The 27,954-nt window shown below is 38.8% G+C and overlaps 1 protein-coding gene across 2 annotated transcripts in view; it reads left to right on the plus strand.

Moving 5' to 3' along the window:
* Positions 1-27,954, plus strand: part of MAP4K5 (mitogen-activated protein kinase kinase kinase kinase 5) — a 122,201-nt gene that overhangs the window by 73,782 nt on the left and 20,465 nt on the right. Inside the window, exons 14-26 of one of the 2 annotated variants that reach the window (XM_062205150.1) lie at positions 8,009-8,067; positions 9,066-9,133; positions 11,362-11,404; positions 12,011-12,218; positions 14,050-14,147; positions 14,312-14,353; positions 15,605-15,689; positions 18,806-18,885; positions 19,181-19,241; positions 21,757-21,871; positions 22,910-22,968; positions 25,760-25,863; positions 26,233-26,410. In XM_062205150.1, the coding sequence (XP_062061134.1) occupies positions 8,009-8,067; positions 9,066-9,133; positions 11,362-11,404; positions 12,011-12,218; positions 14,050-14,147; positions 14,312-14,353; positions 15,605-15,689; positions 18,806-18,885; positions 19,181-19,241; positions 21,757-21,871; positions 22,910-22,968; positions 25,760-25,863; positions 26,233-26,410 (1,200 nt within the window). The remainder of the gene's footprint in view (positions 1-8,008; positions 8,068-9,065; positions 9,134-11,361; positions 11,405-12,010; positions 12,219-14,049; positions 14,148-14,311; positions 14,354-15,604; positions 15,690-18,805; positions 18,886-19,180; positions 19,242-21,756; positions 21,872-22,909; positions 22,969-25,759; positions 25,864-26,232; positions 26,411-27,954) is intronic. The other variant, XM_062205151.1, reaches the window with a different exon arrangement.

Raw genomic sequence — 27,954 nt, forward strand, 5'->3', positions numbered from 1 at the left:
TAGCCAGGACTGGGCCAGGCCAGAACCAGGAGCCCAGAATTCCATCCATGTCTCCCACGTGGATGGTAGAGACACAGATGGTTGGGCCATCTTCTACTGCTTTCTCAGACGCATTAGCAGGGAGCTGGATCAGAAACAGAATAGCAAGTAATCCAACTGCTTTTCTGACATGAGATGCCAGTGTCATAAGCAAAGGCTTAACCCGCTGTGCCACAGTGCTGGACCTTGCAACATTAATTTAGAAAAACAAATTTGGAAATAAGTTTTATATATGTATGGGATTATTAACCTAAATGTATGTTTGTTTCAAGAGATTTAAAGTGGTTTATAGCAAAATAAGATATATAACCAGCAAAATACAAATTAAATTTTAAACCATAATGGGAGAAGATAATTCATTAAATATTTGGGCTAAATAGAATTATTTCAGATGAGCATTTTGTTTGCGTTTTCTTAAACTCAAATATCTTGAGCGTTTTGGATACAACTTCAGAAATACAGCTGCAGTGTTAGAATGTCCTTCTCATATTAGTTTCAATTAGTATATTTTATGATTCAGCCAATAATTCAAGGTACAATGCCTTTGTTATCACCCAAATTCGTATTTTATTAGTTACCTTCTTTTACAATCTGAATAGGACTCTGGGCCTCAAATACTAGAGAGAAGAGTAGTGACCAAGTTGCTACTCCATTATAAAGCTGCATTCCCTATTTTATGCGGCTGTGTAGAAGTCCATTAATACAGTCTAACTTGCCTGTCTTTTCTTGAATAACTTTTGAATTTTATGTCATATTTAGCAAGGCCTTCTTGATTGCAAAGTTACAAAAGGATTCTCCTGTTGTTTCATCTGTTTTTGTAGTTTGATTTTTTAAAATGCTTCGATCTTTAGTCTAAAATATGTGGTAGAAAGTATAAAGTCTGTATTCAACTTCATTTTCTTTCTAGATACCTACACATTTATCTTGGTGCTGTTCATCAAAGATTTAATCTTCTAATCAGGAATTTCATGTGCCATCTTCACAATATACTAAATTCCTCTTCAGTTTCAGGACTGTTTCTGGAAATTGTGTTCCACTGCATCCTTTGTCTATTCATGTGGTAGTAGCATACTTTGGATAATTATCTCTCTGTAATATCTGTTAGAGTCTTGCAGGACTATTCTCTTCCTAATCCCTGCCCCTGCCTACACACACACACACACAGACACACACACATATGCACACGCATGTACATATACAGATATATATACATGCCTTGTTGCTAATCTTTTTTATTATGATGCTATGCTATTTTTTCCTCCACATAAAGAATCTTAATTTTAAAAGAAACCATGTTATTAAATTTAGAAGACTGATAGTCATAAACAAAATAGACTTTTTCAGAGAATAGTTCAAGATTTGTTTCTTCCTTAAGTGCCCTGTGTACTGATGATCTTAGAGGGAGCTCTGTGTGTTTCACACACCAGGCAGAAAGTAGTAGAGTTGAAGGTCAATTTATTGATGATTTATCCATCTTTATTTTTTTTTTAATGATTTATTTATTTGAAAGTCAAGAGTTACACAGAGAGGCAGAGAGAGAGAGAGGAAGAGGGGTCTTCCATACGCTGGCTCATTCCCCAATTAGCTGTAGTGGCTGGAACTGCACCTATCTGAAACCAGGATCTTCTTTCGGGTCTTCCATGCAAGTGCAGGGGCCCAAGGACTTGAGCCATCTTCTACTGCTTTCCAGGGCATAACAGAGAGCTTGATCGGATCTGGAGCAGCCAGGACTTGGACTGACGTCCCCATGGGATGCTGTCATTGTGGGCGGTGGCTTTACCCGCTACGCCATAGCACCAGCCCTTGATTTATCCACCTTTAAATTTTCACACCTCTTTTTTGGGATCTGTTAGGAATATTTTACTGTTTTGTATTTGTTTGACTTTGTATATTTCCAATTAGTTCTGTTTTTTTCTTTGTTTTTTAAACTGAGCTGATAATTTACAGATAGTCAAAAACTCAAATATGAAATACACGCATGATGAATGTCTAAATACATATACACTCATGTCTCTAGCACCCTGCACCAGAGGTGGGACATGATCAGAATCTGTGAAGGCTCCCTCATGCTGCCTCACCGTCAGTACCTTTCCCTCCAAGAGTTCCCTACCCTACCCTGCCCATGCTAATTACTGCTGTGGTCTCTAAACATAGATTGTGTTATACCCAGTCTTGACCTTCAGCTAAGTGGGGTGATAGATTTTATGCCTAGTCTCCTTTGCTCAGTAATGCCTGTGAGAGTCCTTCATGTCACATGTAGCAATAACCAGTTCATTGTTTTTATTATAGTCGTGGATTCCACCACATGATTGTACCACAATTTATGCATTCTTCTGTTGATAGTCAAATATACATAGTATTTGTTAGACATAATTATTATGAATTGAGCCCACTCAGTCTAAGACTACCTGGAATAACTTTGTAGTCCAGCAAGGCCATGTTTATTGACTGCGTGCAGTGAGGGAGAACACACACCAGAGGAACCATCTAGCATCTCATCAAATACAGCAGAAGAGGTGTAGCATGCTGGAAATAGTGGCACTGCAGTGACATGTAAGTGATGACCTTGAACAAAGCAGCCATGTTTATAGCAAGGGGTGAATACCAGGTTTGTGCTGTAAAAGTGGACACAGGAATGTGTTTCTTTGGGCCGGCGCTGCGGCTCACTAGGCTAATCCTCTGCCTTGTGGCACCGGCACACCAGGTTCTAGTCCCGGTTGGGGCACCGATCCTGTCCCGGTTGCCCCTCTTCTAGGCCAGCTCTCTGCTGTGGTCAGGGAGTGCAGTGGAGGATGGCCCAAGTGCTTGGGCCCTGCACCCCATGGGAGACCAGGAGAAGCACCTGGCTCCTGCCATCGGATCAGCGCAGTGCACCGGCCACAGCGCGCCTACCGTGGCGGCCATTGGAGGGTGAACCAACGGCAAAAGACCTTTCTCTCTGTCTCTCTCTCACTGTCCACTCTGCCTGTCAAAAAAAGAAAAAAGAAATGTGTTTCTTTGGAAACTTGCAATGTTGGATTCATAAATGTCTTCCTCTGAAGCTTTACGTCTGGGTTGGAAATTGAGTCTGCTTCCCTGGGTCAGTGACTGAAGTCTTCCAGGCTGGAACAGAATGATTCATTCTGCTGAATATGATTGCATACAACAGCAACGTTTCTGGCACTCTGTAATTTTAGAGCATGAGGTTTCTCAGTAAGGTAGCAGTATAGCTCAGGGGGTCATTATATGAAACTTCACATGTGTAGAATATCCTTAGGAGAAACGTTTTCTTGTTCATTTTCAGTTGGATTTTCATCTGCCCCCCCCCCCCAAGCCTGATGAATGGCAGGGCAGATTTCTCTATTTGCTCTCTGATCCAAATTTGAGTACATTAGCTAAATTACCTAATTTTAACAATTTGTCATCTAAAGTCAATTCATGATCAGTCCAATTACCTAGGAAGCTAGTAACAAGAAATTGGCACCCAAGGAAGTTGGTAGGTAACCACAGAAAATGTGAGTGTGGGGCCAGTGCCATGGCTCTCTTGGGTTAATCCTCCGCCTACAGCGCCGACATCTGATATGGGCTCTGGGTTCTAGTCCCGGTTGCTCCTCTTCCAATGCAGCTCTCTGCTGAGGCCTGGGAGGATGACCCAAGTGCTTGGGCCCAGCACCTGCATGGGAGACCAGGAAGAAGCACCTGGCTCCTGGCTTCGGATCGGCACAGTGCCTGCCGTAGCAGCCGCTTGTGTGTGAACCAACGGAAGGAAGACCTTTCTCTCTGTCTCTCCCTCTCACTGTCTATAACTCTACCTCTCAAATAAATAAATAAAATCTCTAAAAGAAAAAAGAAAATGTGAATGCAAATACATTTGATTTAATTAGATAATTTTTGCAAAGTTGTAAGTAAATTTCAACCAGGTGTTGAACTCATACCAAGGAGAGGACTCCCATGAGCACTATTATTTTAATTAATTTATTTGAAAGGCAGAGTGACAGAGAAATGGAGAGACACAGTGGGAGACCCTCCGTCCGCTGGTTCTTTCTCCGAAAAGCCGCGATGGCCAGGGCTGGGCCAGGCCAAAGCCAGGGGCCTGGAACTCCATCCAGGTCTGCCATGCAGGTGGCAGTGGCCCAAGCTCTTAGACCATCTTCTGCTGCTTTCCCAGGCAAAATAGCAGGGAGCTGGATCGGAGCACAGCACCCTATACCTGAGTCAACACTCCTATATGGGAAATCATCATTGCAAGCAGCAGTTAATCAGCTGTGACACAATGCTGGCCTCCCCTACAAAAAAGCAATATTACAAAGAGATTCTACAAGTACCATAGTTAAGAAATAACAAGTATCTGTCAGTCCAATATCTTCAGCTGGTAAAGAAGGGGTAGAAATGTGGTTGAGCAAATAGAATTCATACTGTAGTGTGCAGATTAAAGTATGACAGTAGCACTACTCATCTTGTCCCATGGGCTGAGGGCAGATGTTCCACTTCCTGTGGTCCTGGGCTTGGTCCGCTAGTTGGGTAGAAGCTGTGTTCCTTTGTAGTCACATGCTTCTCAGATTCCTGGTCATCTCTCGTTTGAGGTATTCTGCTGGGACACTGTTCCCGTGACTTATGATTGGTCGTGTGTTTCTCTGAGAGACGAGAATACAGAGATTGATACCCTGGCTTACCACTAACAGTAGCTGGCAAGATTCTCTTTATCAGGATCAGAGTGCAGTTTTCCAAGACAGTCTGCATATTAAATCACGTTAAGATCATCTCGGTGAAAATGCTTCTTGGACCTGTTTGAAGGTAAAGCAGTGTAGTACAAGAGTCTAGCTATTTACCTACAGTAAATATACAAAGAGTAGGTGAGGGCAAAATTCCCAGATACATGTGATGCTCTGGTTTTGCTTCATTGAGTCTAGTGGGCTCCAGAGGTGTTGTCTTCAGTGTTATTCAGGGTAAGAAAAAGTGAAAACAGGAAAATTAAGTCTGAGGAAGTTTAAGCATTTTTGAAAGTTTAACTGGTTTAAATTTCAAAACTATTCTGATTTTGTCAGGACATTTTATATGTAATGATTAAATGGTTTAGTTTTTAAAATCATGCTGAAGTGTCACAGGCAGTGGAGATTGTGAGTAAGGTACATTATCCTACAAATTTCCTTGGTAACAATTCAAGGAAAGTGAGTGAGTGCATCTTGGAGATACAATTAGAGATTTCTCAGGAAACACAACTCAGGCAACTCTTTTTTTTTTTTTTTTTTTTGCCACTGTTAAAATTGAGGATCTTTGTCAAGCTTTATACACACTAGAACTAAATATATATATATATATATATATAATACATAATTACCAAATAAAAGCCTTTGTTGAGAGAAAAACTATTTATGAAAAAACATCTGCAGTATTGCCTACCCATATGTTCCTCTGTCAATATTTTAAATTTTTCAAAAATTTTATTTATTTGATAGAGAAACATCTCTGATCAGCAGGTTTACTTCCAAAATATTCACAACAGCCAGGGCTGGGCCAGACCCAAGCAGGAAAGCAGTAACTCAAGCCACGTCACCTACGTGGGTAACAGGGAGCCAGTATTCGAGCCATCACTGTTGTCTCCCAGGATCTGCATTAGCAGAGTAGCTGGGCATCAGACACAGGTACCCCAGTGTGAGATGAGTATGTACCAATAGACTAAATACCTGTTCCCTTTACCAAATTTTGAGGCTTCAGATTATAACCCAATCCATGAATTCAACTTAAAATTTTTAAGGTACAAGGTACTGTATGACACTTTTGTGGGTTTTGGGTTTTAACAATTTGACTGCAGTATGTGTAGCCATAGTCTATCTGGGGTACATTTTGTTTCTTAGATCTGTGGATTGATTTTTTTTATCAAATTTGTGAAGTGTTTGGCTGCTCTTTCTTCAGAATTTATGCACCAGGCTCTCCTCGAATTCTGGGACTCTAGTTGCACGGTAGACCATTTGTCACAGGTCACTGGGGCTTTGTTCTGCTTTCATTCATAGAAGTTTGTCGTTGTTCTCTATGCTTCATTTTCATTTCTCTTGCCCTGATTAGAAGTTCACTAATCTTTTCTTCTGTAGTATTCAGTCTGCTGTTAAGCCTATCCAGTGAATTTTATTTCAGATACAGTATTTTTCAGATGCAGGCTTTCAGTCCTATAAAATACACATGCATACACGCACCTCATCATGCACACAGTTTGTAGTTTTTTCCTGTCTGCTTGCTTGCTGTGTCCATTTTTTCTGTTAAATCTTTTTACGTGTTTATCATAGCTGTTGTGAAGTGCTTGTCTGCTGCTGTTTCTGACATCTGTGTCTCTGGGGTTTTGTCCTCTTTGTTTAAAGAGTTAATCACCTGATAAGTCAACTTGATCCTTTCAAGGTTTGTAAGTTTTTACTAGAGTCTTTCATCTGGATAGAAACTCAGATATCTTTCCTTGTGCTGTGGGAGCTTCAGAAGCTCGTGTTTGTTGTTGTCTGACAAAGGCTTGCTTCGTTCTTGGAATTCAGCCAAAGATATGGGAGACTCCTTTACATATTTCTGGAATTCCTTTTTTGTACAACATTCATATTTCTCAGGCCATGTCCTGTAAGGTCCCCTTGTCTAAGCACTGCCCAAATGTCAATCTCTGTTTCCTTCATCCGTTGAGCCTCTCTCTCTGATCTCTACTTTATTGTTTCCTAGTTTGTACAGCGCCCCATGCGGAAAGCCAGGATGACTATAGATCCTACCACGTATTTCCTTTCTCTCAAGAATCACAGGCCAAACACTTGCTTCACATAGTTCATATACATGCAGACATACACACAAGCACACACACATGTGTATTACATGGATGTGCTTGTTTATGGCAGAAAGGTAACTCTGATTCCTGGTACTTCATCGTAGCTAGAATCTTACCATGTTGGGAGTTTAATCAGGATATAGAAGGCCTCCTTATCTTTGTAAGTCTCTAAATCTTCCAGATATTAAATTCTTATTATTCAAGTGATAATTTTTGCCATACTAGTGCCTTTTATAAAGCATCTCTAGACCTGCTTGCCAGTATTTCTAATGCTAAAACAGAAAGTATCTGTCTCAAAAGAATAAAGTGGTTCTTTATGAATTACAATGTACTCTATATTTTATGAGATGTCTTCGAACCTTTAATTAAAAAGTTTATAACTTACTGTTTCTGTTTAATGTCATGAATTATATCAGTACTTTATATTCCGTGCAAATTTTTTTTAGGGATAAGGACAATACAATTCTTAAATGCTTTTTAAATGTATGTTGCTTGCTTTGCTAAGAGTGCATATGGGAATTTTGCATCTCTGATGCAGGTATGAGTATATAGAAATATCCTTGACCTTTCTGTCACATTGGATTTTAGAATTTAAAATTTTTAAAATTCTCTGTGCTTTATGAGTAGGTAATAAATTATCCTTTTCTCTGTTTTAGAATATTTCATGTAAAAGAAGATACTCTTTTTTTATTTGGAATAATTATTCTGAAGTCAATCTGACTAGGCCAAATAGATTCCTGAGCAGCATTGTGATAGTTAATTTGACAGAAATAATTTGTTCATTTAGATAGTTTACAGGTAATTTATTTTTGGTTCATCTATCCTAAGAAGCTATAGCTTAAATTAATCTCAAAACAGAGTCTGCAGTGTAGAGAAAATACTTAATTTTTCTAGTCATCTACTAATTAATTTTTAATTAATTAATTTTTTAAAAATCTCTTACACAAAAAGTACTGTTTAATTTCCTGATTCCAACCAAGAATTAGGTAACGATGTTAGGAAGGTCCCAGATTATTTTCTTTGGATAAGTAAAAAGGAGCACTCTTGCAGTTAAAACATAGGAGACTTTGTGGTCTCTTTCCTTTCTTCTCATGGGTCCCTTGCTGCCCCCTTACCAGGACAGAACCTTCTTGTAGTAATCCTGAGATGAAGCCTTTAACATGCTGATTTTGTAAATATCTGTTCTATATGTTGCAGTTGATAAGTTACAATTTGAACCTCCTCTGCGGAAAGAAACAGAAGCACGCGATGAAATGGTAAGAATTGTGAGGTTTTTTTTTTAAGTATATACACATTGGAATTTGAGAAAGCTTAGAATTAAGTATACTTTGACGATAGAACAAAGTAATATACCATGTAAGCATTAATTTTGATAATGTACCTCTCACATTACAGTTTGAAATAGTTGATAGTTTGGGTGTATTTTGACTAGGCCACACAGTGGCACAGTATGTCAGCCATTCATTTGACCCTTCTCAGTCTGCATTTTCCTGAAGTTATGAGCTGCATGGATAAGCATAAGCTTCAAGTTCTCAGGGCCTTTTCTCTTACTAATTCTGTTAAGTTTGCAGTACATTCTGTATCCCTGCATTGCCTTATATTTTTAAAAAATGTTTTGTTAATACAGCTTTTTAAAAAAATTGCACTTATTTTGAGATTATGTGAAAGAAAAGAATAAATAAAGCAAGACATTAGAATCAGTGTGGAAGTCATATTAACATCTATTTTATTTATCTGATTTTTAGAATATCTGTCTTCTGATTACTGTATCTCTTCTCCCTTATTTAGAATTAGTGCTCTTCTTACTGTATATGTCACTGAGTATGAAGTCTTCAGTTTCCATACTGATAGACAAAAGTTGTGCACCAATAAGTAAATGATAATTTAATAAGCTATTTAGTTCTCCTTGCTAATGGGATAGTGATGCTATTAATATTGCATTATTTTTTTTCTCTTTTGCCTTGGAAAACACTAGCATATTGGTAAAGAGGGCTTGTCACATTTGAAGCTACATTTAGTGTGTTTATGGAATTTTTGAAATTCTTGTTGTCAACTGATAATGAGTCATTGACCTAAATAGGTCACATGACAAAGCAAAGCTAGCTGGAGATTCAAAAACTGATTGAATACAAGATGATTAACAGTCATTACAGTGGAATAGTTTCTTGAATCAAATAAAAGTTGTTATGGAGTAACTTTTCTGGTTTTTTGTTGTTAGAAATAGCGTTTTAAATCACATTTTTTCTCTTCACAGGGAGTGTCGTCAGACCCAAATTTTATATTAAAGTGGAATCCTTTTGTTGATGGTGCAAATACTGGCAAGTAAGTTGGTTTCTGATTTAATAACTTTATTTTAATTAATACATAAGAACAGTTTTGGGGTGTTTTTTTAAATTAAGCTTTAATTTTCATTCTTAAAAAAGTTGTACCATGTTGTCAATGTAGAAAGCATCATGTGTTGATCATTAAGATTTGTGGTTTTTGTTTTTCTAATCTGAATATATGTGATATACTGAAAGATGAATCATGTGATATCATGGACAAAAAAAATACCTCAATGGGAGTTAGAAAACCCCAGGTCCATCTCCAGAACATTCTAGACCTATCTTCCCTCAAAAGTTCTGGCTGGCTTCCATGAGTTGTTTGTAACCTGTTTGTACATTGCAGTAGCCTAGATAACTCTGGAAATACAGATCCGTGGGTTCTAGCATTAAGCTATAGGTGCAGGATTGGCAAACTATGGCCTGTGGACCAGAACTGGCCTCCTCTTTATTTTTGTACACCCCATGCTCTAAGAATGATCTTTTTGATGGTTGAAAAAATCAAAAGAACAATATTTTTGCTACACATAAGAAGTATTTGAAATTGTAATCAGTGTATGTAAGTAAAGGTTTGTTGGGACACAACCATGCTTATTAATTTATGTATTGTTTATAGCTGCTTTCATGCCAGAACAGCAGAGTTGTAGAGTTGCGACCACGGTATATCTCACACAGCCTACAATTTTTACCCGTGGCCCCCTTACAGAGAAAGGAATCTAAGAATTGTGGAAGCTTCTCAAGTGATTGCAATGACTGTGAATGTGTGTGGGACCACTGGGTTAGCTTGTTGGTCACCTGTTGAGCTTATTAGAATGGATGTTCTAGGGGGCCTGTGCTACAGCGCCTGCATCCCATATGAGTGCCAGTTCCAGTCCTGATTGCTTCACTTCTGATTCAGCTCGCAGCTAATGTGCCTAAGAAAGCTGCTGAAGATGACCCAAATACTTGGGCCCCTGCACCCACATGAGAGGTCTAGATGAAGCTCCTGGCTCCGGGCCCAGCCCTAGCCATTGCGGCCATTTGGGAAAGTGAATCAGAGGATGAAAGATTGATTCATTCTCTTTCTCTCTCTTTATGTAACACTGTCTTTCAAATAAATAAATAAATCTCTTTTTTAACAACAACAACAACAAAAAAAGGGAGATTCTGATTGAATACAGAGTACATTTTTCTACATAGTACATTTTTAAAGTTCCTGGGCTGGAGCCGGCACTGTGGCACAGTAGGTTAATCCTTGCCTGCAGCATTGGCATCCCACATGGACACCTGTTCTAGTCCCGGGTGCTCCTCTTCCAGTCCAACTCTCCGCTGTGGCCCAAGTGCTTGGGCCCCTGCACCTGCATGGGAGACCAGGAATAAGCTCCTGGCTTCAGATCGGCACAGCTCCAGCTGTTGCGGCCATTTGGGGGGTGAACCAATGGAAGGAAGACCTTTCTCTCTGTCTCTCCCTCTCACTGTCTGTAACTCTACCTCTCAAATAAATAAAATCTTTAAATAAATAAATAAAGTTCCTGGGCCAGGCCAGTGTTGCTGGGACCATACTTTGAATAACAAAGGATTTAATAATAGAGCCTGGGACTGGCACTGTGTCGAGATAGGCTAAACCTCCTCCAGTGGTGCCAGTATCCCATAGGGGCACTAGTTCATGTCTGGGCTGCTCCTCTTCCAATCCAGCCCCCTGCTGATGTGCCTGGGAAAGCAGCAGAGGATGGCCTGTGTGCCTGGGCCCCTGCACCCACATGAGAGACTCCAAAAAAGTTCCTGTCTTTGGATCAGCCCAGCCATTTGGAGAGTGAACCAGCAGATGGAAGACCTCTCTGTCTCTTCCTCTCTCTGTCTGTAACTCTGCTTCTCAAATAAATAAATAAGACCTATTTAAAAAAAAAATTGCCTCCTTGAATCCATGGTTTCTAACTCTAAAAATCTGAATCTGTTTTCTATTAGTAAATTTATTTTTATTAACTGTAGTAAAGCATAATTGTAAAATGAAAAAGACTTCTTAACTACTTTATAAAAATCTCTTTTATGGTTTTGCTAATAAAGTTTGACAATATGAGGTCTTTGGTCTTCCTAAAAATATTACTCTCTGCATCATGTTCTATTTGTCTTATTATCTTTGATATTATAAAGATTTAACGTATATTTAATAGTGTCTCTGTTTTATATTTGTCATTTGTTACGGGACGTCATTTGTTACTGTCTAAATTGCGTTTTTTCTCTTTGTATTAGATCAACCTCAAAACGGGCAGTACCACCCCCTCTGCCTCCGAAGGTGAGCTACTTTTAAACCATAAATCCTTGTTTAAATAGTTAAGCTTCAAAATAATTCTGTCAAGTTTATTCAGAATTCACTAAAAGATATTTTAGAGGAATACAGTTTTCTTCAAGAGGGATATACGGAGATTTAAAATATATAGTAAGGAAAATTTCATGAGAAATAGAATCTTTGTAATCCCTATTAGGAAAAGGCAAAAATTGGTTATTGCTCATTTGCAAAAATATTTGAATGAAGGGGAGCTAAAGAGTTCATCATTTATCGTTATCAGTTATTGCTGAGACATGTTAGTAGAGTCTTGCTCCATGAAGTCATGTTCCTCATTTGTTGCTGCTTACTGAATGTTCTGTGGATTGTTTACATAGCTTTATTTTTTTATCAAAATTGTATCAGTTGTGGGTTGAGGCTGATTAAAAACCACGAGGCAAGTTTTTAGCTGTGTAGGGAGATTTAACTCAACTCTTGCCATTTAACCCAGTGTATGGAACTGCACAAAATGAAGAAGAGGTTCATCTGCTTCCCTCTGAAGTCTTTGCTGCCTAACGATAACTGTTAACTTTTTATCCAGATTTTTAAAATAACATTTTTATTTTCTTATTCTAGCCAAGGATAAACAGTTACCCTGAAGACAACCTCCCAGATGAAGAAAGGTCATCAACCGTAAAACGTTGTCCTGATTCAGAGAACAGAGCTCCTCAGGTTCTCCGAAGGCAGAGCAGCCCCAGCTGTGGTCCTGTAGAGACTTCTTCTATTGGTATGGCTGGCAGTGGCAGCAGCCCTGGCGTGCACACAGCTAGATACTGTGACCTGGGTAAATAAATCAAAAGTGAAAGCCACTTAGCTCCTTTTCTAAACATTGTTTTTTCGTTAGTCTTACAATTCAAAGCTTTGTGAAGCTTCTTTAATTCCATGAAGGTTACACCCATTACTTGTAACATTAGGGAAGACAGTGGCTGTCTGTGTCTCCCAGAATAAACCCATGTATAAGTACCAGGAGACTAGAGAGTTCTGAGGAGGGAAAGGAGAACAGAGGAGTGGCCTCCTGCAGGATGTGAAAGGGGTTGTGAGCCATCAGGAGGTGGACCAGGAGTGCGTAAGTGCACTACAGCAGGGCGGTCTGAATCGCCTTTGGAGTTCGGTCAGTGTGAGGAAGTTTGAGATTGAAAGGGAAGGTAGGACTAAGCATAGATTAAAGGTCAGTTATCAAAAGCCTTGAGCATCAACATCATTAGGTCTTTTTTTTTTTTTCTTTTAGGAAAAGCCTTTATTCATAGAAATTGGGACCAAAGACAGACACTTGGTTCAGTTTTTCACCCTTCATCTTTGTTACATTAAAGTAAAAGGGAAAGGAAAGATGGTCTTTTTCTTCCCTCCAGCTGCACATTGGCTGATAAGAAACCTAAGTAACTGAACAAACACCAGACATAGTTCAATGATTGTAATTAAGAACAACCATCTTAAAGTTCGTGACTGCTAGCTTTGTTATGTTCTATATAGTACATTTTGAATAAATTAGATATGGTTCTGTGCAAATAACAAGCAGGGAATACAAATTTATTATGAATACTTTTATTGCCATGGTATAATAATAGCAGTAAATATCTCACATGATTCCAATGATTTCGACTCAAAAATATTAATCTAATCTGGAGTCCCTCACTTTCATCACTCTACACATCCAATTTGTCAAACATACTACTGTGTCTTCCTTTCCATCTCCCTTTTTTAAATTTTATTTAAAGGTGTGTAAATTTCATGTATTTCATATATACAGATTCAGGAACATAGTGATACTTCCTACCCTACCCTACCTCCCACCCATGCTGCAACCCCTTCTCCTTCTTCCTCTCTTATTCCCTCTTAATTTTTATAATGATCTGCTTTCAGTTTACTTTCTATTCATAAGATTAACCTCGTGCTAAGTAGAGTTCAACAAATAGTAAGAAGACAAAAACACTGTTCCTCAATGGTAGAGACCAGGGCTATAAACAATCATCAAATCTCAAAATGCCGATTTCACTCCTATACACGTTTCATTTTTCTCGCAGTGTGGAAAGGTATTTGTTGTTTTCATAGATTAAAAACACTGCTGAAGATGCACTGTTACATGTACAGGATCTAGGGAAAGGCACTCAAGTTAAATTAATTCATCTGACAATAGAAAATATTCCCTAATTTGGACAGGTATTGTGGCACAGCAGGTTAACTTAACTGCTTGAGTCACTTGCATCCCATATTGGGGTGTCTGGTTCAAGTCCATGCTTCCTATCTGGCTTCCTGCTAATGCACCTAGGAGGCAGTGGGTGATAGCCCAGTACTTGGGTTCCTGCTGCCCACATCACAGACTCAAGTGGAGTTCCTGGCTCCTGGGTCCCGACTTTGGCCTGGCTGAACCCTGGCGATTGCTGGCATTTGGGAAGTGAACAGCATATAGAATATCTCTCTCTCTCTGTCTCTCCTCTCTCTCTCTCTTTTTCTCTCTCTCTCTCTCTTTGCCTTTCAAATAAACAATAAGTAAATCTAAAAATAATTTTTTCCTAATAAAGTATCACCCAAGTGGAAGATAGGTACTAAAGGAAAAAAAAATTTTTCAAAGAAAGTACTTTAAGTACATCATTCAACTTCTCACTGTCTCTCCTTAGGAAATGGTGATGGTATCTCAAAGCTGATGAGTGAAAATACCGAAGGGTCAGCACAAGCACCGCAGTTACCACGGAAGAAAGACAAGCGAGACTTCCCTGTAGGTATTAGCAGGTATTCTGTGATTAGCTGTAACTGATGCTGTGTTTATCATCTAAGGGGCCCATTCTCTTTAATTCATGAATTCAAATAATTAAATTTCTAAATATCTAACATGTTTTTAATGTTTAGAGGTCTTACATTAAAAATTGTCTTTTCTCACAGAAACCAGCCATCAATGGTCTTCCACCTACCCCGAAAGTACTGGTAAGGAATATTTTTATGTGAACTACTTGCCATTTTTAATCTCTTTAGGAGCAGCAGAATTATGTTTGCTATCAAATGCCTTGAACCTTTGAAAGGAAGTATATATTTTTTAAAAAGATAATAGATATATTTGCATCCTAGGGATCAAATCATACTCCTTTATTTGAGTGAATTAGTTTGAATTTGGAATGTTTTTATAAATACTGGCGGCTGTATTCCCAGATTAGCCTAGAAAGAATAATTTAATCAGTGTGATGGCATTAATAGCTTTTCATCCAGTTGGTCATGTGGGTTAAGTGTCTTTCTATCCCTAAAGCCATTTTCACATTGTTTTCACATTGGACATTGGACTATATACTGGAAAGGAGTGGAGGGGCATGTTTTAATGCTACATACTGTGATCTGGGTAAATAAATCAGAAGTGAACCCTGGAAAGAAAGCCGCTTAGCTCCTTTTCTAAAGCTGTCTGTGAGGTGGTTCAACCAATCATATGAATGAGGTGCTTTATAAATTAGTTTTTATTCAGTGAAAGTCTGATTCATAGATGTTGTCTGTTTCAGAGTTGTGCTGAAATTATAATCACAGTAATGCTCCTGAATAAAGTCATCATTGTTTCACATTAATAATTGTTAGTCTTAAAGAAAAGTAATAACTTAAAATTCCTAGGCCGGCGCCGTGGCTTAACAGGCTAATCCTCTGCCTTGCGGCACCGGCACACCGGGTTCTCGTCCCGGTTGGGGCGCCAGATTCTATCCCGGTTGCCTCTCTTCCAGGCCAGCTCTCTGCTATGGCCCGAGAAGGCAGTGGAGGATGGCCCAAGTGCTTGGGCCCTGCACCCACATGGGAGACCAGGAGAAGCACCTGGCTCCTGGCTTCGGATCAGCCCGATGAGCCGGCCGCAGCGGCCATTGGAGGGTGAACCAACGGCAAAAAGGAAGACCTTTCTCTCTGTCTCTCTCTCTCACTGTCCACTCTGCCTGTCCAAAAAAAAAAAAAAATTCCTGTACCATATTGTTGGCAAATGTAGATATTTTGATGAATTAGTTATTTTTGCCCTAACTTAGTAGATTACAGTTGGAAAGAATGTTAGGTAAAAGGAGTAAAATTAAGTCAAAATATGAGTTTAGTTTTGGGGTGAATCCATAAATAAATGAAAAAAGGAATAAGTTTGACATTTCATAATGATCTTAGGTATTTTTTAGAAAGTATAAAATTATCAAATAATTCAATATTTCTTTCTTTATGAATAAGATGGGAGCATGTTTTTCAAAAGTTTTTGATGGCTGCCCTTTGAAAATTAATTGTGCGACATCCTGGATACATCCTGACACAAAAGGTAAAATTTCTGATTTTTGTATATATTGATAATAAAAATACTATGAGAAAGGATCTTTATAACCAGTGAACTGAAGCTTATTTTTAAAATATGACCTTAGAGGCTAAATGGTGTAGGAACCTTCAACAGTCTATATAGTTTTCACTTAAAGGTGTTAAAATTTAAGAGGGTACAGGAACTGTTCTGGACTAAAGGAGTCTAAGAAGGCATCAGAGCTGATTGCAGCCGTGGAGTTTCCTTTTCCTGTCCAAGGACATTATGGGGATAATTTGTAATCTCAATCAGTAAAATCTGGGCACTAGATCATTGTATAGTTTCAGTGTTAACATCTTGTGGCTATGTAAGACGTTTTATAAAAATGAAATATGCACTGAAATATGTAGGCGTAAAGGAGATTCATGTCTAACTTTCCTTCAGCATTTCAGAGAAGAACAAAATGTATTTATGGAGAAGGAATGATCGAGCAAAAGCGGACACATTTCACACATTGGTAGAATCTGTACTAAGGATATACAGGAATTCTTTGTATTTATTACTTTTTCTGTATGAATGTTGTCAATGACTTCTTTAATTTAGACTTAAAGCATAATACATGCAGGCAAATATTTGGAATTAAGTAGGTCTAGGTTTGAATTCCAACCCTGTCATTGTCATGTGACTCTCAGTGTTGTCCTTTCACGATGTCATTGCTGTTTGTGCTTGCCTTGTTGGTGGAAAGGGCCTGCCTGAGGCTGCTAATTGGCAAACAGAGTTTAAGCAGCAGAGCAGTTTAGGAAATGTTTGTCTCCTTCAACACAGTAATAAATACAGGTCATATAATGCTTTGCTTTAAAGGCCACCATTACAGAAATATAACAAAAAAATTTTAATACTAAGAAAAATTTTTTTGATTTGTATCTTTTTATTTGATATAATTTCAAACTTACCAAAAGGTTTAAAAAATGACAAGAAACTGCTGTATACTCAGAATTACCAGTTGTTTCTATTTTATCCCATATGTTTGCCCATTTTCCATCTATATAGGCATTTTTTCTTGAATACTTGAAAATAAATTGGAGACATTATTCTCTTCTTTCCTTATTCTTCAGTATGTATTTTCTAGGAATAAGAATCATCTCTTACGTATCCTCAGTACAGTCATAAAGATTGAGAAATTTATCATTGATATAATACTCTTTAACCCAAAGTCTTTCTTTAAATTTTATCATCCCAATAACATTCATTGTATCTCTGTTTTTATGCCACTAGTCCAGTATTCAATTCAAGATCACCTGTTGTTGCAATAAACTGCTTTATCTCTTTTACCTGTCTTTCATTTCAAACAACTAAACCTGTCCTTGTCTCTCCTGATCTCCACTTATTTTGTAAAATGTCCCTTAATTTGGATTTGTCTGATGAATCTTCATGCTTAGATTAGGTTTACATTTTTGGAGGAATAACACAAATATTATAGTGCTGTTCCCAGTGCCTCATTCAGTATTCATGACATCAGCTTGTCCAAATACTAAAGATGTTAATGTTGATCATTTGGTTAAACTGATACATACTAACTTTTTCTGCTATCAAATTAGAATTTTTTCCTTTCTATTTATTAAGGAATTAGTGTTGTGCTACATTGAGACTTCCACTGGCTCTTGCTCATGAGACTTCGACTCATTGCTTTTAGTATCCATTGGCATTCCATCAGCAATTTCCTTTCTGTATTGTTTATTTATTTATTTATTTATTTATTTATTTTGACAGGCAGAGTTAGACAGTGAGAGAGAGAGAGAAAGGTCTTCCTTCCATTGGTTTACCCCCCCCCCCCCAAATGGCCACTACGGCCGGCATGCTGCGCCCATCTGAAGCCAGGAGCCAGGTGCTTCCTCCTGGTCTCCCGTGGGGTACAGAGCCCAAGCACTTGGGCCATCCTCCACTGCCTTCCCGGGCCACAGCAGAGAGCTGGACTGGAAGAGGAGCAACCGGGACTAGAACCCGGGGTGCCGGCACCACAGGTGGAGGAGTAGCCTAGTGAGCCGCGGCGCCATCTTCTGTATTGTATATTAACATACATTTTTATCAGTTTGAACTTGAACTTAGTTTCTTTTTTTTTTTTTTATTAAAGTTGTTTTTTTTTTTTTTTTTTTTTTTTTTTGGACAGGCAGAGTGGACAGTGAGAGAGAGAGACAGAGAGAAAGATCTTCCTTTTGTCGTTGGTTCACCCTCCAATGGCCGCCACGGCTGGCGCGCTGCGGCAGGCGCACCACGCTGATCTGATGGCAGGAGCCAGGTGCTTCTCCTGGTCTCCCATGTGGGTGCATGGCCCAAACACTTGGGCCATCCTCCACTGCACTCCCGGGCCACAGCAGAGAGCTGGCCTGGAAGAGGGGCAACCAGGACAGAATCCGGCGCCCTGACCAGGATTAGAACCCGGTGTGCCGGCGCCGCAAAGCGGAGGATTAGCCTAGTGAGCTGCGGCGCCGGCTTACAGTTTATTTCATTCAGTGAGATATCATCTAATCACTTTTCATTTATTTTCGCACTTAAATTGTCCCAGAGTCTTTGGAATATCCTATGTTCTTTTGTATGGAACATTCTCATTTCCTGAGTACCTTTCTTTCTTTCTAGCACAGTAAGCTTTCTTTGTTCATCTTATACTTTCCTTGCCTCAGAATAGGAATCTTTGTTTTCTCTGAGAAGCCCTGGTTCTTTTTAGTGGAAAATAGTATTTAGAAACCAAGATGTGGGCACTAAATGTGCTCATTGTTTCCAGTGTGTCATGATTTATAATTTGTCTTTAAGTCACATTTTCCTTGTTTAAATGATTACTTGAGGTAGGTGTGTTGCAAACATTGATTAGTACAATAGAAAATATGAAAATTATGTTGAAGGGAGAATGATAATGGTAAGATAAAGTCTGAATGAGTTCATCTAACCTATAATGTACCTAATTTTAAAAGATAAGGCGGAAATTGGAGAAAAGAGGTGAAGAAAACAGCATGCTTTTAGAAGATATTTTTATTGTGGATGGGTGGCTAGCTGACTAAGTCTTAATGCTATTACAATACAAAGCGACTATTTTAGAGAATGTTTTCAGACAACGATAACAAGTTCTGGTAATTTATCAACTGTTTCAGATCAGTACATTATTTTTGGAACTGAAGATGGCATTTACACATTGAATCTCAATGAGCTGCATGAGGCAACTATGGAACAGGTAATTTAGAATTTTAACTCAGAATTTAATTTGGATATACAGAATAAAAGTAGAATCTTAATTTTAAATCAGTGTGTTGCACTCCAATTTAATTTTTATGATTTAAGTACTTAAAGAAATGAAATTTTATTCTTCACGTTTGTCTTGAAAGATCTTTTTTTTTTCCTGAAAATATCGATAATGTCCTTAAAGACAAAATACACTGTTTATACTATTTCAGAATGCTGGAATTTGGAGGTTAAGACATAAGAGAATGGACATTAAAGAGTTTAATGATCTTTTTTTTTTTTTCCAGTTATTTCCACGGAAGTGTACCTGGCTATATGTTATCAATAATACTTTAATGTCATTATCAGGTGTGTATGTAATGATGAAGAATAAACCATAGGCAAAGAAATGTAAATTTAGTAAACCTGAGAAATGTAATTTTAGTATTCACTATTATAAATGTAAGTCTCTCTGATCTAGTGAGGTAATGAGGACCCTCTTAGAATGGGAGTAAACTTTGAGAAGGGATCCATCTTTAGTTACATTAGCACTTCTCAGACCCACCCAGCACCACAACACCTGAGGGATAAGGCAATGACTGTCACCTGGGGACTCTCCTCCGCTGTCATGATCACATCCACCTCCATGGGGGATTGACAGTCCTGAAGGGAAAGAAGCAAAGAGTGGCACTGCGTCCTTTCTGACCTCGAGCAAGTCGCTCATCCTCTCAGGGCCTCAGTTTTCTTAATTGTCAGATGAGGATGATGAGGTAAACCGTAGCAGTCTCATGAGGCCATTGTGAAGATGAAATGAGGTGTGGTACCCGAAGTGCCTAGTCAAGTGTGAGATCTCCCAGCAGTGTTTGCTGCTGGAATTCATGTTTTTCTGCACCACATGTTCACCATCTTGTATAACACTTCACAGTCTTCAAAGCAAGTCTAATTTTGCTTTTTGTGATTTTCTTTTCCTTTCTTTTTGGTTGTTGTAGGTTGAATGGCTGAGTGTGTGTTATTTCACTCTTTTCTTTAAAATTTTCCCTACCAAAACATATTTGTTTACATTTTGCACTTAAGTGAATACCCGTAGGATTGCTGATAGTTAATTATTTTTTCTAATAGAGATTCTTCAGGAATCTGTATTTCAGCTAATGATGGCATTTATAAAGGACATATTATTTCACTATGTATAAATGGCTTCTAAAAAGCTGGGGTCTCAGACCCAGTAAGAAATATATTACATGTTTTCTCTGATTTGTGGTAGTAATATGAACAGTACCAAAAAATGTAATGTGTATCAGTGAAATTGCCATCTTAGAATTTGATTATTGTGCACAGCCCTTATCTGCTGAAGAGTGGTCTTTTTTACTTTTTACTTGCTGACCTCTTTATTTAGTGGAGTATTAAACCTGTGACTATAAAGTAAATTAAAAATAACATTATCATAAAAAATAAGCTTAAACGCAATTCTTTTGCATTAACAGTTCTGAAGTATAGGCATATACAGTTATCTTTCTTAAATTATCTTGCTATTTTTATTCCTAATTATCTTTGTCTTTGGAAATAAAAAAAGTTACATCAGCTACACTTTATGTATTTGTAAAATTACTATGAGAAAGCAGGGGGAAAGTAAGCCTGTAGGTTAATTCTTTCCATGACCTACTTAAAATGACTCATAAAACTGAAAATAGATATGCAGCAGAGCTCAATAGCAGAAAACATTCACATGCATGTACATATACGTTTAGCTGTCCAGCTACCTAAGTAGCTAACTGTATACATACGGGCAATGGAAAGAGGAGGGGCATTGTCGTGTTAAGTGGAGTGCTCCTAGTCTGAGAGAATTTGAGAATTTAGTTGCTGATAAGTATATTTTCTAATACCAGAAGGATAGATAATGTTCTGTATTGCAGTATTACCATACCATGCATAATGAATTAAGGTATTTACCATATCACACCCTGCTTAACACAGCTGCATTTCTGATTCTGTCGAGATGTACCCTTGTTATCCTGTATTGTGGCTTATAATATTGGTTTGCTTTACTTTTGTTAGTTTTTAAATCTGTTTTATCTGAGAATTCATTCACAGTCACTTTAAATCACAGTCAGTTTCCTGTGTTATACTGAAATAATCACATGGGCATTGCTCTATGTCAGTCCATACAGTAAGGTTTTGTATAACAGTGTTTGCCAGTTTCTTTTACTATGCAGGCATCATTGAGGTATATGTATTCTGCACAAATCACCTGTTAGAATACACCTGATTTGTGTATTTCAAAACAGAAATCTGTTTGCTTTAAAAAATTATTTTACCTATTATTATTTTTCAAAATAGTATTAACTGAGATTTTATGTGTGTTTTTCTATATTGCTTGGCTTTTGGAACATTACTGGACCCTCATTTTAGAAGGTAATTGCATTTTCTTTAACTTAAAAATTGTGTTTCAAAAAAAAAAAAAGTTTAAAAAAAAAAAAAAAAGCTGGCGCCGTGGCTTAACAGGCTAATCCTCCGCCTTGCGGCGCTGGCACACCGGGTTCTAGTCCCGGTTGGGGCGCCGGATTCTATCCCGGTTGCCTCTCTTCCAGGCCAGCTCTCTGCTATGGCCCGAGAATGCAGTGGAGGATGGCCCAAGTGCTTGGGCCCTGCACCCCATGGGAGACCAGGAGAAGCACCTGGCTCCTGGCTTCAGATCAGTGAGATGTGCCGGCCGCAGCGGCCACTGGAGAGTGAACCAGCAGCAAAAAGGAAGACCTTTCTCTCTGTCTCTCTCTCTCACTATCCACTCTGCCTGTCAAACATTTAAAAAAAAAAAAAAGTTTAAAAAAAAAAATCGTGTTTCTACTCTGTAAATAATTCTAATAAAAATAACATTTCTCTTTTACAGGAAAAACCTTTCAGCTCTACTCTCATAATCTTATAGCTCTGTTTGAACAAGCCAAAAAACCAGGATTAGCTGCCCATATTCAGACTCATAGGTTTCCAGACCGCATACTGCCAAGGTACAGATCATTCTGGTACTACTGAGAATGACAGAAATTAGTGTTTATTTTTAAGACAACCAGTTTAAAAAAAAATTCCTTTGTCTTAATTTTCAAAGGTACTTTAGACTAAACTACATGCCATCTAGAATTCACCACCTGACTGTCCATGAGAGTCACCTGTGGAGGCATTTTGATAATACACATTCTCAGGCCCTACCTCAGTCTTACTAAATCAGGTTGGGTGGAGTCATAGAGTCCAAGGAAGGTTTTTGTTTTTTGTTTTTTGTGTTTTTTTTTTTTTATTCTTTGTATCTGTTTCAGATACAGCTGGTTGATAAATCAATGTTTGCCAGTAAATAATTGTGTGTGTGTGGGTGTGTGTGTGGTGGGCATCAGCCTGGATGTTAAGCTACCCCATGTTATATACTGAAGTACTGGATTTAATAAAAGCTCCACTCTTTAGGCCAGTGTTGTGGCATAGTAGGTTAAGCCTCCACGTGTGATACTGACATCCCATATGGGTGCCAGTTTGAGACCTGGCTCCTCTACTTCTGATCTAGCTCCCGCTAATATGCTAGGAAAGCAGCAGGAGATAGCCCAAGTGCTTGGGCCTATACACCTGCTTGGGGACCCAGAAGAAGCTCCAGGTTTCTGGCTTCAGCCTGGGCCATTGCAGCCATTTAGGGAGTGAACCAGCAGATGGAAGCCCGCCCGCTCGCTGGCTCGCTCTCTCTCTCTCTTTCTCTCTCTCTCTACCTTTCCTTCTTTTTTTCTGTATCTTTGACTTTCAAATAAATCTTTAAAAAAAAAAATCTCCACTCCTAACTCGGGCTTCTTGCTAATACCCTGGGAGCAGTGGTGACAATTCATAAAGCTGGGTTGCTGCTCAGCATCTGAGGCTGTTGCAAATATTTGGGATTGAACCAGCAGATGGGAGCTTACATTTTCATTGTCTGTCTGTTTCTCTCTGCCTCTCAGTAAATAAATAAAATGTTTAAATAAATAAGTCACTCTAACCACTGCAGTAGATACATTGTTACTGTCTTATGTTTTCAGAAAGTTTGCTTTAACAACAAAGATTCCTGATACAAAAGGCTGCCACAAATGTTGCATAGGTGAGTAAGTGCTATTTCTCTAACTGGGTAGTTAGACCTTAAAGCATTTTTAAAATTATCTGAAGAGTTTCATAGTTCTTGAATCTTTTTGGTAAAGAGTTAAAGTGTCATCGAAGCACGAGAATGTATAATGCTTGGAACTAATGGCCTTACTGTTTTCTCAGAGCGTAGTATTCTGGAGTTTTTAAACTGTGGTCTCTGAGTCTATATCTCTGTTAATATCCTGGCTTTCATTTAACACCCAGCATCTACCAGTTACTCGGGAACGTTGTTTACAGGATTTTAGCCAACTTTCAAGTTAGAAGAGTCCACACAAGACCTCCACTTCCCTCTGATAGCATTTGCAACCTTGAGGGTGGGGAGGTTTCCCAAAACTACCCTTAGATTGAAAATTTTTCTCGAAGGACTCAGAGAACTCACTGAGAGGAGTTATGCTCATGGTTACATGGGCTCATTACCAGGGAAAGGACGCAAGTTAGAATCAGCCAAGGGAAGAAGAGGACGCAGGGTCCAGAAAAAGTGCCGCAGGTGGCACTTTGACTGCCCTGGGAAATGAAGGAAGTGCCTGGAAGAACACATGCGTGTTGTCCAGCAAGGAAGCTGTGCAGAGTTCTTATTGGGACTCCGTCAGAAGTGCGTGATGGATCGCCTCCACGGCTGATCTCAGGATGCAGCCCCTCCAGAGGACGGCTAGTCCTGTGTGACCTAAAGACCCCACCCGAAGTCATACAAGTTGTCAGACTAGCCAGTGGCCTGAAGTCCACAGAGAGACTCCTGTCAATCCCAACATTCCAAAGGCTCAAGGATTCTGTTTCCCAGAAATGGGAAGACAGAAAACTCCTCAGGGGCAAGATTAAATTGTATGCTATGTAATTATCTTATTAAACTTCTTAATCAACTTCAGGACACTGATCTTCACTGTCACTAGTAAGAAACACCTCCACGTCCAGTGACTTCAGATCTTGGGCTCCTAACTTCCTGTTTATTCCTTTGTCTGATCAAAGAACAGAAGAATTAATAGTTACCCAGAGTAATGGGAGGAGGAGGAGGAGTAGGTGAGGCCATAAATGGCACAGTGGGGATGGTGCTGGGCCCGGTGTGAGCCTGTCTGTCTGCTTCTGGGCAGCAGTGGCCCCGCTGGTGGCTGCCCGGACTCAGAGCCCAGCTTCAGGTTCACTGCGCTCCAACCCACTGTGCCCTCCATCCCACCAAGACCCCATCGTCTGATCCTGGGTCCTGGTCTTGGTGTCCATCCACCAGGACTCTGCTGAGTGCTTTTGGACAGATGACAGCCCTGAACACAGTCCTAGAGAGTGGGAGTGTCACAGTCACTGGCTGTGTTGGGGAAGTTTCTTACTATGTGTGTCAGTTTCCCTGTGTGAAAACACGGCAATGATAACAGAAGCATCCACCTTCCAGGGCTGCTGTAAAGGCTCAGGGAGAATGGTACCTGGCCCTGAAAAAAAAAAGTTACTCAGAGTAGTCGATATGCTCTGAATAAAAACATTTAGACACAAACTACATGTATAAGCACGTTTTGTCACCATTTTTCTGGGGAGAATCATGTCCATATTGGTTCACACATTGCCAAGATCAATGACTCAAAAAGGTCTAGAAGCTTACAATCTAAGATTTAAACTCATAAATAATACTGCAGAACTGAATGGAAACAGTTGCTTTTGCAATCAGTCTGTTTTTAACGATAGGGGTCAAATTGGGGAGAAAGAAATACCAGTAAGATTTTTTTGTAAATTTGAGCCAGGGAAGTTCTATCAAGATGAATACATACATACAGATGAGTTAATTATTTTCATCTTGGCTTAGACATCTTATACGGGAAATGAAATCATGCATTTCAATTGCCTAGACTTTCTTGGACAATTTGTCCCTTTAAGTCAGGTTACTTACAAAGCAGGTTTTTAACATTCCATGTGGTGTCTTCAAAAAGTTTATGGAAAATGCATATTATAAACAGTTTTGTATGGTTTTCAAAATATTTTTGCAGCAAAATAAAATTTCGAAATCCATTTTTCCATGAGCTTTTTAATAGTCTTCCTGGGTACTAGTTGAAGTGTTTCAGTCTTACTGTATTGTTCTGACAGGAGCCTGCATTGTGATGCAGCTGTTTAAGCTGCTTCCTGCAACCCCAGCCTTTCATATTAGAACACCCAGCCAAGTCCCAGCTTCTCCACTTCTGATCCAGCTCCCTGCCAGTGTGCTTGGGAAAGCAGGGAAGGATGGCCCAAGTACTTGAGCCCTTGCCACCTATGTGGGGGACCCGGATGGAATTCTAGCCTCCCAGCTTCCACCGGGCCTAGTCCTGGCTGTTTTGGCCTTTTGGGGAGTGAACCAGTGAATAGAAGATATCGCTCCCTGTCTGTCTGTCTGTCTCTGTGTCACTCTGCCTGTAAAATAAATAATCTTAAGAGAGAGAATGTGGCATAGTAAAGGTATTTAGAAATCAATATATGTAATTTAAAAATTTAAGTAAGTGAAAAGGAAAAGAATAACAAAGTCTTTCTTTCTTGCCTGTTCTTGTCTTCATAGTTAACAGAATCAGAACTTTTTCTTTAACAGTTAACTAATCACTTTCAGTAGTTTCTTCTTCTGTATTTTGGTTTTGATATCAGATCATATTTCATTGTTTTTTATTCCCTGTATGTCCCTCCTTTATAATAAGAGTTAAGTTAAACTTGAGGCGAACATCATTCATTTGTTGCTTTTAGTTAAACTAACTAAATACAAAGATACTTGTGTTCTGAGTATGTCTTGATTTTTTGTTGGTTTCCAGTCAGAAATCCATACACGGGACATAAATACCTCTGTGGAGCTTTACAGTCTGGAATTGTTCTACTTCAGTGGTATGAGCCAATGCAGAAATTCATGTTGATAAAGGTATATGTTACTTTGTTTATTTACATTCTTTAGAAAATGCTAGTTTATGACTCAAGCTAAGATTATAAGACCCCTTTATTACTGTCTACAGAGTGAGCATATCTGTCATTGTGTATGTATTTGACTTGGGGATTTTGTGTTACTGAGATTCCTTCTTTAACTTCTAGTCCTTCATCAGTTTCCAAAACCATTACAGCCATAAAGAGTAACATGGCTGTAGAGCATTCTTCCTTATGCTCGTCATAGAGGTAGTCCTTTACAGAATTAGATAAATCAAGGAGAGGGAAGCTTTTCTTCCGACTTCTTTCAGCCATAGTGTGCATTGGGAAGCTGTTTCTGAATTACAGTTCTGTTGTTTATTTTTTGCAGCACTTTGATTTTCCTTTGCCAAGTCCTTTGAACGTTTTTGAAATGCTGGTCATCCCAGAACAAGAATATCCTATGGTCTGTGTAGCTATTAGCAAGGGCACCGAATCAAATCAGGTAGTTCAGTTTGAGACAATCAATTTGAATTCTACATCTTCGTGGTTTACAGAAATCGGCACAGGTAAGTGTTTTTCTCTTAAGTTAGAGTATTGATGCTTTTGCAAGAGAAAAATAAACATAATACATAGGTTCCACTGGTGTAGGCTCTTTTAAATCAATATTCTGAACACAGTTTTCCAAGTAAGCCCTGGGGATCATGGACATACGGCAGGTCTTCAAAATGTTCATGGAAAGTCTGTCTTTTCTTCTAATTGCATTTTCCACAGACTTTTTCAAATACCTTCACATGTTTTATGATCTCAGTTTGCCAGAGGCAGTCGGATAGAAATTATTTTACCAAGGAAAATGTCCTGATATTCAAAGGTCTTAGTTGTTACCAGTTAATCTTTGGACTTGCTAAATAGTTATATTTTCTTTATTTTTTTTTAAAGATTTGTTTATTTTATTTGAAAGAGTTACAGAGAGGTAGAGGCAGAGAGAGAGAGAAAGAGAGAGTCAACCATCCTCTGGTTGACTCCCCAGATGGCCACAACAGCCAGAGCTGTGCCAATCTGAAACCAGGAACCATGAGCTTCTTCCAGATCTCCCACATGGGTACAGGGGCCCAAGGACTTGGACCATCTTCCACTGCTTTCCCAGGCCATAGCAGAGAGCTGAATGAGAAGTGGAGCAGCCAGGATTAGAACCACTGCCCATATGGGATGCCAGCACTGCAGGTGGCAGCTTTACCTGCTGTGCCACAGCACCAGCCCCAATAGTTGAATTTGAAAGACACTCTTCAAATTTTATTACTTTCTCAAGCAAGAAGAGTTTCCTTTTCCCTATCCTGCTTTTTCCTATTTTTTTTCCCCCTTATTTCTTAAAATCATTGAATGTGCTTTTCAGATTTGAATAGAAACTTGCCAGGTATGGCCTGCAAGCTTTTCCATTTAGATGTCTCATACTTTCTAAGGATCACTGGAAGCCTAGGATTTGTACCACATGTCTCAGTGAAGACTGAAAAGGTTGGGAAGTTTATTCTCAGACTTTAAAATCAGAACAAATCAATCAAGGATTTATCTTTTTAGACCTGTAAAATATGTGAAATGAGAGAGGCTCCTCATTTTGCTATTTCCAGTTGGTTGTGCTAGGACATTCTTTGTCATTGGTAATCTCAGATTTATTAGGCAATTTTATTTATTTTTTTAGAGATTTATTTACTTATTTGAAAGTCAGTTACACAGAGAGAGAGGCCATTTTATTTTAACATGCGAAGTCAAGAAAGCTTTAGTGATGGCTGTTCCCATACTGATCACTGTTAGGTTCTTTACCACCTTGTGAAGAAGTCTGTTCTAAGTATTCCAGCTTTGAGATTCCTTCCTCAGTGTTTTCTTTGGCTTTTGATCTCATATAGACTGAATTATAAGAACATATTGTACATTCTAGCTATTGAAGCTAATACAAAACCTGCACTAATGTCACTTGGAGAACAAGAATCAATATGAAACAGTGGTATCCTCATAAATGTTTTTATTTAAAAATTTATTTTACTTATTTGAAAGAGTTACAGAGAGAGGTAGAGACAGAGAGGTCTTCCCATCCGCTGGTTCATTCCCCAGATGGCCG

Source organism: Lepus europaeus, chromosome 11 (assembly GCF_033115175.1).
Source record: "Lepus europaeus isolate LE1 chromosome 11, mLepTim1.pri, whole genome shotgun sequence".
NCBI lineage: Eukaryota > Metazoa > Chordata > Mammalia > Lagomorpha > Leporidae > Lepus > Lepus europaeus.